The 12,567-nt window shown below is 52.1% G+C and overlaps 1 protein-coding gene across 1 annotated transcript; it reads left to right on the forward strand.

The window, feature by feature from the left end:
• Positions 1 to 696: 696 nt before the first annotated feature.
• On the forward strand, positions 697 to 11,137 carry Slc2a10 (solute carrier family 2 member 10). Its single transcript, XM_021157041.2, has 5 exons — positions 697 to 823; positions 7,168 to 8,439; positions 8,966 to 9,088; positions 10,364 to 10,499; positions 10,914 to 11,137. The coding sequence occupies exons 1-5, from the start codon at positions 820 to 822 to the stop codon at positions 10,987 to 10,989; spliced, it is 1,611 nt and encodes a 536-aa protein (XP_021012700.1). The 5' UTR covers positions 697 to 819; the 3' UTR covers positions 10,990 to 11,137.
• Positions 11,138 to 12,567: the final 1,430 nt, after the last annotated feature.

Below are 12,567 nucleotides of genomic sequence, written 5' to 3' on the forward strand. Positions count from 1 at the left end.
CTCCTCTCCACTTGACCTCTCTGAACCCCTAGATTCTAGACTCTCAGCCTTCACTTCGTATGCTCCTTTGTTCCCACTGGCTCCTTTGCTGTCCCCTTTGCTATCCCCAGGGCCTGGTCCATCAGGACAAACCAACCCAGCCATCCCCAGCTGCCTGGCTTGGTGCCCAGGCTAATGATCTCCGGCTGTCCTTCCTTATGCTGCTGGGCTCCTCTGATTCCTTTAGAACGTTTTCTTCCGCAGAAGAAACAAGGAACTTGTCTGCCTTGTTCCCTGGGGCACCCCAAGTCCAAGCCAGTGTTTCTGTGCTTACAGGGATGGAGAGGGAATGGTGCTGAATGGCTGTGATGTCAGAGGTGCTGAGTGGGGTGGGGTGGGGGTACACATGGGAGAGGCCCGACGACTGTCATAGGATGTGTGTGTGTGTGTGTGTGTGTGTGAATATGGGTGAGACCTGGCACAGGGTGTGTGTGTGTGTGTGTGTGTGTGTGTGTGTGTGTGTGTGTGTACACTGGGCAGGCCAGTGAAGGGTGGGCCACAGTGACTGTGGAAACTATTTGTAGAGTGACAGTTTCTCTGGGGAAACTTGAAGTAAGTTCCTTTGTGGGGCAGCAGGGCCGCCACAGCATTGGCTGTCGGGCGGTACCGGGCTACCCTCCGTCCCGCCCCCCAGACTCAGAGCGGGCTGGCCAACGTGGCGGAGGGAGAGCGCAGGCCCCAGCTCTGGGGAAAGTTTGTCTGCCACTGCTACAGCGGGGATTTGACCAGGACGTGCGGGACCCAGAGCCCATCCCGGCCGCCCAGCGCTACTCGCTAGCTATGGGTAAGTCGCGGCCACCCCTACCCTGTCCTGGACACCGCGAAAGGCAGGGCGGGTCCCCCCCCCGGCGGGTTCCCCCCCCCTCCCCCGCGCTATCCATCTGCCTTCCAGGGGAGTGGCCTGGCCGCAGGGAGCCCCCTGGAGCCCCAGGGCGATGATTCTGCAGACAGGGCCTTGGGATAGTTCCACAGACATGGTCGCTTTGGGGTGTTGAGGCTGTTGGGGGCTCTGAGGGGACTCCAGTTCGGCAAACTGAGTCATAGACCCCAGAACCAAGCCAGCCAGCAGTGCTCGGTATTGCCCTAGGGGCAGGGCACTGACAGGGACAGATTAAGATGGAACTCCTGGGCTGGATTTGACTTTGGTGAGAGGAGACAGGTCCACTAATGCAGAGTTCCAGCCAGGAGGACAGGAGGTCAAGATTTCTGTTATCTTTTCTGGATTCAGAAACTTAAAGGCATAGTCAGTTTCTCATTCTTCAGTGGGCATGCTGTTCAGAGCACGCGCAGGGAGGGGCTTGGGACACACAGTGAAGAAAGAGACTGTGCTCTCAATCTCGGAGGTGAGAAGCTGGGGACCAGGTAATGAACAGGAGCCGTGGCACACACAGGGGTACGAAGGCCAGGAGGTGTGTTCCTCTGGTAGCAAAGGAGACCAAGGCAGACCTGAAGCCTTGTCCAGAAGTGGGTTTTTCTGAGGGGGGGGGAAGGTGGGGGAGTAGGAGTGGGAAGTGGGGGTGGAATGAGGTGTGTGTGTGTGTGTGTGCACATGCACACACATGCGTGTGTATGAAAGAGAAAGAGAGGTGGTAACGATGATGATGGTGGTGGTGGTGATGATGATGTATGTGTGTGCGTGCATGTGCGTGTATGTGTGAGTGTGTGTGTGTGTAGATGGGTGGGAAGAGGAGTACAGGAGTACACACACCATGCTGTGCATATGGAGATCAAAGACCAGCCTTAGGTAATTGGTGTTCTCCCCACCTTGTTGAGGCAGGGACTCTCTGGTTATCTTTGATGCTCTGTGAGGTCCAGGGTAGCCCCTGCCTCTCTGGTTATTTGTGTTGCTCCGTGAGGTCCAGGGTAGCTTCCCCCAAGCTTCTGGGTGACTCTACTGTTCCTGCTTCCCACCTTGCCAGGGGAATGTTGGGAATACAGATGTGGCAACCACGTCTGGCCTTCTGTGTGTTCTAGGACTTACTTCCTCCGAATAGGTCCCATGTCCTAAGGTTTCTAGAACCTTCCAAAACATCCCCACCAACAGGGGATCAAGTCCCCCAACAGCATGAGCTTTTTGTGAGTTCAACTCATACATAAGCCATAGCAATCACCTCTTGTCGCCTCTGAGAGTGAACTCCAGGGGCCACCAGAGGTAAGGTCAGTGTGTTGTGTTTTATTAAAAGATAAGGGTAACCAGGGATATGTTTGAGGGAGGCAAAGGCATCCCTTCCCCTCTCTGAGGCACCAACCACATGGTGGTATAATATAGAGTACAGCTTATTCAGGACATGGGGAGGGGAATTGAGAGAAAGTCAGAGAGAGAGAGAGAGAGACAGAGAGAGAGAGAGAGAGAGAGAGAGAGAGAGAGGAAGGAAGAGAAGGAGGAGGAGGAGTGAAGGAGAACATGGAGAGAAAAGGGGAGGGAATGGGGAGGGGGGAAGAGGGTAAGGAGCAGGAGTAAGAGGAGAAGAGAGAGGAGCAAGAGCAAGAAAAGAGGAGGGGGCAAGCATTCCCTTTTACAGTGAGTCAGGCACATCTGACTGTTGCCAGGTAACTGTGGGGCGGAGCCTAGAAGAAATGCCAACACAGTGGACCAGGCAGTAATTTGGGGGTGCTTCCTTCATGAGGAAAGAAGGTGGAAATCACAACAATTTTCCCACCATGAGCATTTTGCCTCTTCATAAAAATTGCCTGACACCCAGGAAGAGGCAGGAAGGAGAGGTCAGGACAACATCCTATCACTCAAACCTTTGCTTTCTCGGTGTGCTGACGGCCTGGCTTTGGCTCTGGGGAAGGCTTCTCCTCTTTCTGGTCATGAGTTTATTCACTCATAGATAATATCAAGGCCCATCTCCTAAAACTGTGGTAAGACACAAATGAGCTATTATGCTTGGTGATCAAAGCAACACCTGAACCAGAGACTGCTCTCGCAAATCTGGCTATCACGTGACCAAAGTTCTCCTTGTCTTCAGTGGGGGTGGGGTGACAGACGCTGCTGACTGCTTCTAGATGCTTCCATAAGTATCTGTGCTTAAGTGTGTGAATTAAAACGGAAGAATGACCTGTACGGCTCCAATGCCAATGTGGCCATCACCAAACACAAGTTATTAATATTACTAATAATAACGAAAGGAATTTTATTCTGACGTCATGGGCACTAAGAGACATTTTCTAATTAAATTAATGGAAATGAAATCTGACACCCTCCATCAGGTTAGCTGCCACTCAAGCGCCCAGTTGTCCACATGCGGCTGGTTACTACCATAGGCAAACAGCACAGGTGCAGAAGTTTCTATATTCTAGAACATTCCGTGAAATGTTTGGCAATGGAAAGCAGCGTTTTGAGTGACTAGAGGACAGAGTGGGCAATGCAGAGAGCTGGCTGCCACATTTGAATTAATCTTTGCAGAGCAGGAACTCTGAACAGGAAAGCATCCAGTTCTAAGTGCTTAGGGTTAAGTGGTCTGGAAACATGAGGATCTGAAGGTCGGGTGTCCCTTCCCGACTAAAGGTAGAAACCAGTCAGTCTTGAGGATGCGTGAGCTGAAGGTGGGGGAGATCCCAGCTGACAAGCACTGGGTCACTGGTCTGTGTTCGTCTCCAGTGTCCCTGCTCACAGTCCCTTTATAATCCCTGTCGGTTGTGTTTCTGGCTCTCCTTCCTCACTGTGCAAACCCTCAAGGCTTCGTGACCAACAGCCCTGGATTCTCCCACCACCCACCATCTCGTTAACATCTGCTTTTAAATTCATGAATTCCACTTGTTCCTTGGGGCTATTTATCTTGCAACTTTTTTCCTTCCCTTATTGTAGGTTATGTTGGGGTATCTGATGAAAATCACTCTTGGACTACATCCCACAGTCTTGGGCATGTGGTCTTTCTGTCCCTGTAGACAGCTATTTTTATCTTATTCCTCCGCCATCTCTGCTAGTCTGTTGCGTTTTGAGACATGGGTCCTGCTGTGTAGACCAGGCTGGTCTCAAACTTGGACGACTCCTGCCTGCTGGGCTCACGGTCTACTCATGTCTCATAAGAACACAGAGGTTCATGATTCTTAAGAAGGGAGCTAACGGGGGCGCTATGGGGGACTTTTGGGATAGCATTGGAAATGTAACTGAGGAAAATATGTAATAAAAATATTAAAAATTAAAAAAAAAATAAAAGCAAAAGATATGTAAAAAAAAAAAAAAAAAAAAAGAAGGGAGCTAACTGGTACCCAGATTTCCACAACCTGGTTTTCCTTTCCTTTGGCAGTCTAGCACCCAGGGCTTCATTCACCTTAGGCAAGCGCTCCACAGAGCTCCACCCTCAGACTCATACAGCTCCACCCCTAGTCTCACACAGCTCCACCCTCAGGCTCATACAGCTCCACCCCCAGGCTCACACAGCTCCACCCTCAGGCTCACATAGCTGTTTTCTACAGTCCCTTATCATTCACTCATTCTCTGGTTTGAAACTGGGGCAAGTGGCATATAAACCTGTAATCTCAATCACTTGGAAGGCTGAGGCCGGGGGATCTCTTGAGCCCAGAAGTTCGAGGCTAGCCGGGCAGTGGTGGCGCACGCCTTTAATCCCAGCACTTGAGAGGCAGAGGCAGGAGGATTTCTGAGTTCAAGGCCAGTCTGTTCTACAGAGTGACTTCTAGGGCAGCCAGGGCTACACAGAGAAACCCTGTCTCAAAAACAAAACAAAACAAAACCCAAAAAGTCAAAATTAAAAATAAAGCACTGTTGTGCCCCAAGTTCTTGGGAACTCAGACAAGTCCAAGAATTGCAAAGTCCACTGCAACTCACAAAGAGTCTTTTATTGTTTCAAGTTCGAATCCGGTTCACCCACCTAGCACTCACTGTGTGAATGCTGGCAAGTAACCCTGAGTCCAGAAAACACTGGGTTTATATACAATATAGGAATAGTGTGAATATTCACAGAAAAGGGAGTAGAGGGTGGAGTAGTACTGAAGCGGGAGGGAGGTTAATAGGTGTCTGCTCAAGGACTAATTTTATGGCCAGTCGTAACTGTCTGTGACCTGACCTCTGTTTACCTTTCACTTTTTCCATGGTCTCCCTTGAGCGTGTTATTTCTCTAAGGTCTCAAGAACAGGCACCTGGAGAGTGATCAGGAGGAGTGTTGGTTTTTGGAGACACAAAGGCGGGGAGAATGTCTCGAGCTGTCTCCTTAAGGGGAAGTTTTATGGGTAGTGCCATTCTAACCCTAGGGGAGGGGAGGGGAGTCCAGGGCCGCCGTAGGAGGACGCAGCGCAGAAACCAGCTGTCTGTGGATCATGGTTGCTGCAGGCTGGAAGGATGATGGGAGCTTCTGGCAAGGTGTCGGGGGGGGGGGGCACACACAGAGGCAAACTGTCTGTACACAACACTGATGTCTCTCTAGTATCAGTAATTCGGGGGTTACAACCCCACCAACTACCTTCTTGTGTAAGTTATCAGAGGCTTGTGTCCCCTAAAAATGAGATTCCTCGTTGCCCTGGAGACCTGAAGAACTCCTCCTATCTGGACCTCGTCAGCCTGTCCCTCACCTTTGCCTGACTCCAGCCTCTCCATCCTTGCAGATCTGCCCAGAGCTCAAAAGCTCTCCCACAACCTTAGCTCCGCCTCCTACTCTGTGACCGTGAGAACACTTTGTAACCTCTCTGTTCTCTGTGGATGTTGCTGATGATGACAGAGGGCTGCTGTGAGATTCCCTGAAGGAAGGCAGGCGCAGCATCACAACAGTCTGGCCCTTTGTGAATGTCACACATTGACCAGCTGTGTGTGTTCCCAGATGCTCCTACACCAAACGCTTCCTGGCTCGGAGCCTCTGTAACCACTCTTCCCTTTGTATTGTGAGTTCTGCTACATTGTTTCCAGTTTCTCTCTTACTGTGTTCAGGTTCCTTCCCAGATGTCCCCTCCCCAGAGAGGCCTTAGCTGACTCCCCCGTGTAAAGCAGAGCCCTGCAGGGCTCTTCCATTGCCCTGTGCTGATGGCATAAAGTCCTCACCCGAGATCATGTGAACTTTATCAGTTGTCTGACGGGGTGCCAGGTCTTGGATAACATCACAGCAGTGCCAGGCTTGAGAGCACAGCCAGCGTGTGGTAGATGCTGGATGGGTGACTGTCCACAACAATGTGACAATGAATGGACTATGAAGATGGTGGGAAATGGGTGGGTCTGTGGATAGATGGCTCAAAGAATCAATGGGTAAAGTTGGGCAAATTAAAGGGGAAATGGAGAGATAAATGGATGGATGGATGGATGGGTGAATACAGGATAAATGGATGGGTGGATAGATAGATGTGTGACTATGTGGTTTGGTAAACATAAGGGAAGAAGGAAAAGAGATATGGATCAGTATGTATGTTGGCAGAAGGGGGAGGGAAGAACAGAGAGTTGATTGGAAGGATGAATGGATGCATAGATGAATGGACAGATAGAAGCATATGTGGGTGGATGGATGCAGGAAGGAGGAAGGAGGAAAGGAGGAGAAGTAGGCAGATGGCTGTCTGGATGGGTGGATGGATAGGTAGGTGGGTGGATGGATGAATGGGTGGGTGGATGTGTGGGTAGGTGGATGGATGGGTGGATGGATGGATGGATGGATAGGTGGGTGGATGAGTGGGTGGGTGGGTGGATGGATGGATGGATGGATGGATGGATGGATGAGTGGATGGATGAGTGGATGGGTGGGTGGATGGATGGGTGGATGGATAAGTGGATGGATAAGTGGATAGATGGCTATGTCGGTTGATAGGAGGAAGAAAGAAGAGGAAGCAAAGGAAGGATAAGTAGTTGACTGGTAGGAGATATAAATGCTTAGGAAGATGAGTGGAAAGAGTAGGGGTGTGTGGAGACAGGCTGAGTGAACAGATGGCTGCTTGGGTAGTTAGACTGAAGGGTGGCAAGATGAATGGATGTATCAATGGATAGAAGGAAGGGAGGAAGGAAGGAAGGAAGGAAGGAAGGAAGGAAGGAAGGAAGGAAGGAAGGAAGGAAGGAAGGAAGGAAGGAAGGAAGGAAGGAAGGAAGGGTAGGTGGTTGAACAGTAGACAGCTGGATAGATGGAGGGCAGACAGACAGAAGGAACGTGTGACACACAGACATATGAGCCCTGCCCTGTCATTTTGTTTTCCCAGGCCTTCGCCCAGCTGTCCTCCTGCTCTGTGCCTCTGTGTCTTTGCTGGGGGGCCTGACCTTCGGATATGAGCTGGCCGTCATATCTGGTGCCCTCCTACCACTCCAGCTGAACTTTGGGCTGAGCTGTCTCGAACAGGAGCTCCTGGTGGGCAGTCTGCTCTTAGGTGCTCTCCTCGCCTCCCTTGTTGGGGGCTTCCTCATTGACTGCTATGGCAGGAGACGAGCCATCCTAGGGAGCAATGCGGTGCTGCTGGCTGGCAGCCTGATTCTGGGTCTGGCCAGCTCCTTGCCCTGGCTGCTCCTGGGCCGTTTATCCGTTGGCTTTGCCATCTCTCTGTCTTCCATGGCATGCTGTATCTACGTATCAGAGTTGGTGGGGCCGCGGCAGAGGGGTGTGCTGGTGTCCCTCTACGAGGTGGGCATCACTGTGGGCATTCTGTTCTCTTATGGCCTCAACTATGTCCTGGCTGGCAGCCCTTGGGGCTGGAGGCACATGTTTGGCTGGGCGGCTGCGCCTGCTCTCCTACAGTCACTCAGCCTCTTTCTTCTCCCTGCTGGTGCAGAGGGCACAGCAGCCCCCAAAGACCTCATCCCACTCCAGGGAGGGGAAACAAGCAAACCAGGCCTGGTGAAGCCACAGTACAGCTTTCTGGACCTCTTCAGGGCCCAGGACGGCATGTGGAGCCGGACTGTAGTGGGGCTGGGGCTGGTGCTGTTCCAGCAGCTCACAGGACAGCCCAATGTGCTGTATTATGCCTCTACCATCTTTCGCTCCGTTGGCTTCCACGGGGGCTCCTCAGCTGTACTGGCTTCTGTGGGGCTTGGCACAGTGAAGGTGGCTGCCACGTTGGTCGCCACAGGGCTGGTGGACCGTGCAGGCCGCAGAGTCCTCCTGCTCTTTGGATGTGCTCTCATGGCCTTATCGGTCAGCGGCATAGGCCTGGTCAGCTTTGCTGTGTCGCTGGACTCCGGACCCAGCTGCCTGGCCACATCCAATGCCAGCCAGCAGGTGGATCTGCCTGGAAGCTCGGGTCTGCTTGTGCGCTCATCTCTGCCACCAGTGCTACACACCAATGGGGACCAAGGACAGCCAGTCCTGTCAGTCACTGAGAGACCCATCCATCCAGTCACCATGGCATCCCTGGCACCAGTTCTGAACACTGCCTCCCCAGTTCCCACCAGTCCCATCCTCGAGCATACCCTGCTGTGCTGGTCTGCACTGGTTTGCATGATGGTCTATGTGAGCGCCTTCTCCGTTGGCTTTGGACCAGGTAGGAGGGCTTATCGGGCAGGGGAATCTAGAGCCTTCTGTCCCTTTCAGTGGGCCTTCTTAGCCTAGGGACACTCGAGCTTTAGTGATGGGCAGCGGAGGCTCCAGGATTCCTTGCTTATATCAAGGGGTTCCCCCATAAGCTTAAATCCAACCACATCTGCAAGTTTTTAAGCCAACCCTCCCCTGTCCCCGTCGTGGGCATCAACATTTAAACTCCAGGTCTCTTCAAACCTTAGATCTATCCCTGAGTGGTTCCATCAGAAAGGCTGACTTGAAGAGAATGTAATAAGTCCGACAAAAACCAGTCATACCAGTTTGCCTAGGACCCTTCTGCTTAGCATCGAATGTCTTGTGTCCCAGGAACCTGAGACTGCAGCTATTCACGGGGTTCCTCCAGGGGCACAGAGGTTGTGCATCTGAGAGAATCTGGGGTCAAGAGCATGACACAGGTCTCAGTTAATGAGGGTGGGAGGTGGCCTGTCTAGTTCACGGGTGCCCAGAATCTCTCTTGCTCTCGCCTCCAGTAACCTGGTTGGTCCTCAGTGAGATCTACCCAGCGGAGATCCGAGGGAGAGCCTTCGCCTTCTGCAGCAGCTTCAACTGGGCAGCTAACCTCTTTATCAGCCTCTCCTTCCTCGACCTCATTGGTGAGCACTCTGACCACACCCCACCCAGGCAGTGTCCAGCTGAATCCGGGGACAGTTCTCTCCAGAGCTAAAGCTCCCAAATTCACTAGGTCATAGCTGCGTGAAACCGGATGCCACCCGCTTGTGAATCAGAAAGAGCTGCTTTATCTTAGGTCACCTAAATGAGCGGGGTGGGTGGCTTCAAACAAAGCCACTGGGCTTTCCACTCCAGGGTCTGCCCTTCATTCTCTCTCAGGCCTGCTATCCCCAAGGATGGCCAGCACGCCTCTGGGGCATCTCTCTCATTAGCTATAGCCCAAGCCCTGCTCCCATTGGCTCAACAAGATCACCTGCCCCTCCCAGAGCTAATGGCCTGTTCTTCTAATGCCCAGGGCTCCTTCACCCTAGTAGTTCTTAGGGCTGGGTTACTTGTCTACTTCCAGTTGTCAAGTGTTTACAAGTCTAGCTCATGAGACTGTGGGGACGTTTTAGAGACGCCACCCATGTGATGGTCTCCCAACCTTTCTTCTCCCTTGTTGCCTCTGTCTCCAGATGTTGCTATGTGGGATGGATGAAGAAGACAAAAAGGGGATGGAGGGGAAAGAGGGGGAGGACCCATTGAGAGCCCTGCCTTATCCTCAGCCCAGTGTCACAGATGGGGAAATGTAATTCCTAAGTCCAGCCAGGTGTCGGGGGACTGGAGCCTGGCCCTACAGACTCAGCCTAGGGAAGATTCCACTGCTTGGGGAGGCTGATGGAAAGGGTAATCATGGCTGCCAGAGAGAAAGGTGCCCTCACAGAGCCTGGCTTCTGCCTCTACAGACTTTAGAGGTCCCTCGCGGAGGTCATCTCTGATAACGGTCCTTAGCCCTGGTAGAATTCTAGGTTGGAGCAGTGGCTTCTGTCTTCCTGTTCTGGCTCAGGTCTAGCCTAGACCACCTGTAGTTCAATTTTCCAAGTGACCATTTGTGGCCTTCTCCAGCAGAAGCCCTGGAGCTGCCTCCCATGGTCCCTGCAGTTAGACATACCTCCACTTGGATGTTCTGACTCGGAGGGACCTTTCCCTCCATACAAGTTGTCCTCATTGTATTGGTGGCCCCGGGCTCAGGGACAGCCAGTTACATTCTGGCTTTCAGGTCTTTACCTGAGGGCTTGTTAGCCCTCTGCAAACTGGCCATCCCTGGCCCTTGCATGGGTGAACTGCTGGCTCTACACCCAGGAGCTGCTTGGGGTGGCCTGGGCCTCAAGACCAGGTTATTCAGCTCCTGATACACACTCCCAACATTGTGTCCCAAGGTGCCATCGGCTTGGCTTGGACCTTCCTGCTCTATGGGTTGACCGCTGTCCTTGGCCTGGCTTTCATCTACTTACTTGTTCCTGAAACCAAAGGACAGTCTTTAGCTGAAATAGAGCAGCAGTTTCAGACAAGCAGGTAGGTGGTGGATGAGGTGTAGGGGCTGGGACAGTGCATCAAAAGGGGTGGGGCTCTTTAGGACTTCAGTCTCCTGCTTTCTTTTGCTACATGCTTGCATCTCCTGCCTCCCTGCCATTTTGCCCAGCCACTTTCCTTCAGCTATCTTGTATCATCAGACAGTGGCTTTGCATGGACATTAAGGCTCAGCTCCTGGGTTTGTGTGTGCACTGAAGGGAACATGCATACCTGGGCCTCTGCCCGTGTAACTGTGTGTAACACATGTAAGCATTCAACCCTGAGCTCCATCCCAGCCCTGGTTTTTCTTTTTGAGGCACAGCCCCACCATATCAGGTGGGGGCAGTGATGCCCACTGCCTCCTACCCAGGGAGGCTCCAGGCCTGCTGTTCTCTGATTGTGTGGTTTCATTGGCAGGTTCCCTCTAAGCTTTGGCCGTAGGCAGCGCATCCGTATTCAGTACCATCGCCTGGATGTCTCCTCAGCCTCCTGAGGCATCCGTCTGCTTGGAAGATGCTGGGACATTGGTTCCTGCAGCCTATCTCCTGCTCCTGCCTGCTGGGGTCTGAAACTCCTGATACAGATTTCCTTCTGTAGTGACCTCTGCTCCCAGAGGCTGCCTCTTGCTGGTGTGAGAGATGACCGCCAAACTCTTCATTTTGAGTGTGAGACTCCGAGGGCTCTCTGGAAGATTTAGCTCCATGCCTCAGTTTCCCCAGGGAGTTGGCTTGTCTGCCATGTTTATAATGACATCCTCTGTGGCGTGCTGTCCATCAAGTGCTTCTCAGAGGACTTGGGAAGGAAGTGTCTCCTACCACCATCCCCAACCAGCAGAGGCTGTGAGTCTCCGCCTTCCTCATCCCCTTGCCGGGGTCTTAGTGATCCAGAGCCTGTATTCATCACCCCCTTACCCTTGCCCAAGATGTTTATCAGGTGCCAAGACTCTGACTGGGAACAGCAGGCTGTAACTGAGATGGTCTTATGACCCTGACCTCAGTTTCCCCATGTGTCTCACAGAAGCTGGACTAAGCTGCTCCTAAGATCCCTTCTGACTCCACAAGGACTGAAGTCTCAGAGCAGGGACATAATAAGCACTCAGTGAGGGGCCCTGTCGAGTGGCTCTGGGGACAGAAGCTTTGTTAGTTAGCAGAGAGTGCACCTCCGTTCCAGAGTCTAGCATTCTGGAATGTAAGAGCAGGATTCCAACATGTGACAAGTGCTAGGAACCCAATAGTTTCCAGGCTTCAGCAGAGGGCTTTGAATGAAGGAAGGGATTAGAGGAACTCATCCGTGTGTTGGTGATTGTGGCTTCTACTTCGGTTGCTACTGACTTCCTAAAGCCCTGGTTTATTCATCTGCAGAATGGGCACAGTTGTGTGCCTCAAGGATATATTGACGTACCCCATCTCTCTCAGGAGAGTCTTCCGTGAGCCCTGGGGGCTTCTGCTCACCGTGTTACATAAACTCTTCTTTGGGGGCATTGTAAAGGTCAGTCAACTGGAGACAAGCAAGAGTCTCAGGTCAGAGGTCACATAAGGAGGACATCAATAAAACAGAGTTAGTTCCTGGACACTGGGTAGCTGGCCTCACCAGCACTGTCAGCTGTCATACCCTCCTGGTTCCCAAGTCTGGCCTAGTGACCGTGCTCTCTGTTTCTAGATATTTCATTCATAACCAGTGGTGTGCTGGATTAAGCTTGTGCCGGCTCCCCAGAGCTGACTGCTATGCAGTCGGGATTTCTACAGACTGGTTGCTAAGCACTGGCATCATCTAGACCGTGTTTTCATTGATAATAAACAATCAGTGTAATTATAATAACCAATACTCAAACCTCATCACTGCCTATGTGCTGGTGCATGCCTGTAATCCCAGCACTCAGGAGGCTAAAGGATTGAGTGTTCTAGGCCAGTCTGGCTTCAAACTGACATCTTATCCAACCAAATCAATAGATGAATACAAAAAAACCAAACCTGTGTCACTGCCTCCTAACATCTCTCCTGGCCTTCTCCCTCCTCCATGCTGCTGGGATGTCCTCGTGTGTGTGTGTGTGTGTGTGTGTGTGTGTGTGTGT

The sequence above is a fragment of the Mus caroli genome, chromosome 2 (assembly GCF_900094665.2).
Source record: "Mus caroli chromosome 2, CAROLI_EIJ_v1.1, whole genome shotgun sequence".
Taxonomy (NCBI): Eukaryota; Metazoa; Chordata; class Mammalia; order Rodentia; family Muridae; genus Mus; species Mus caroli.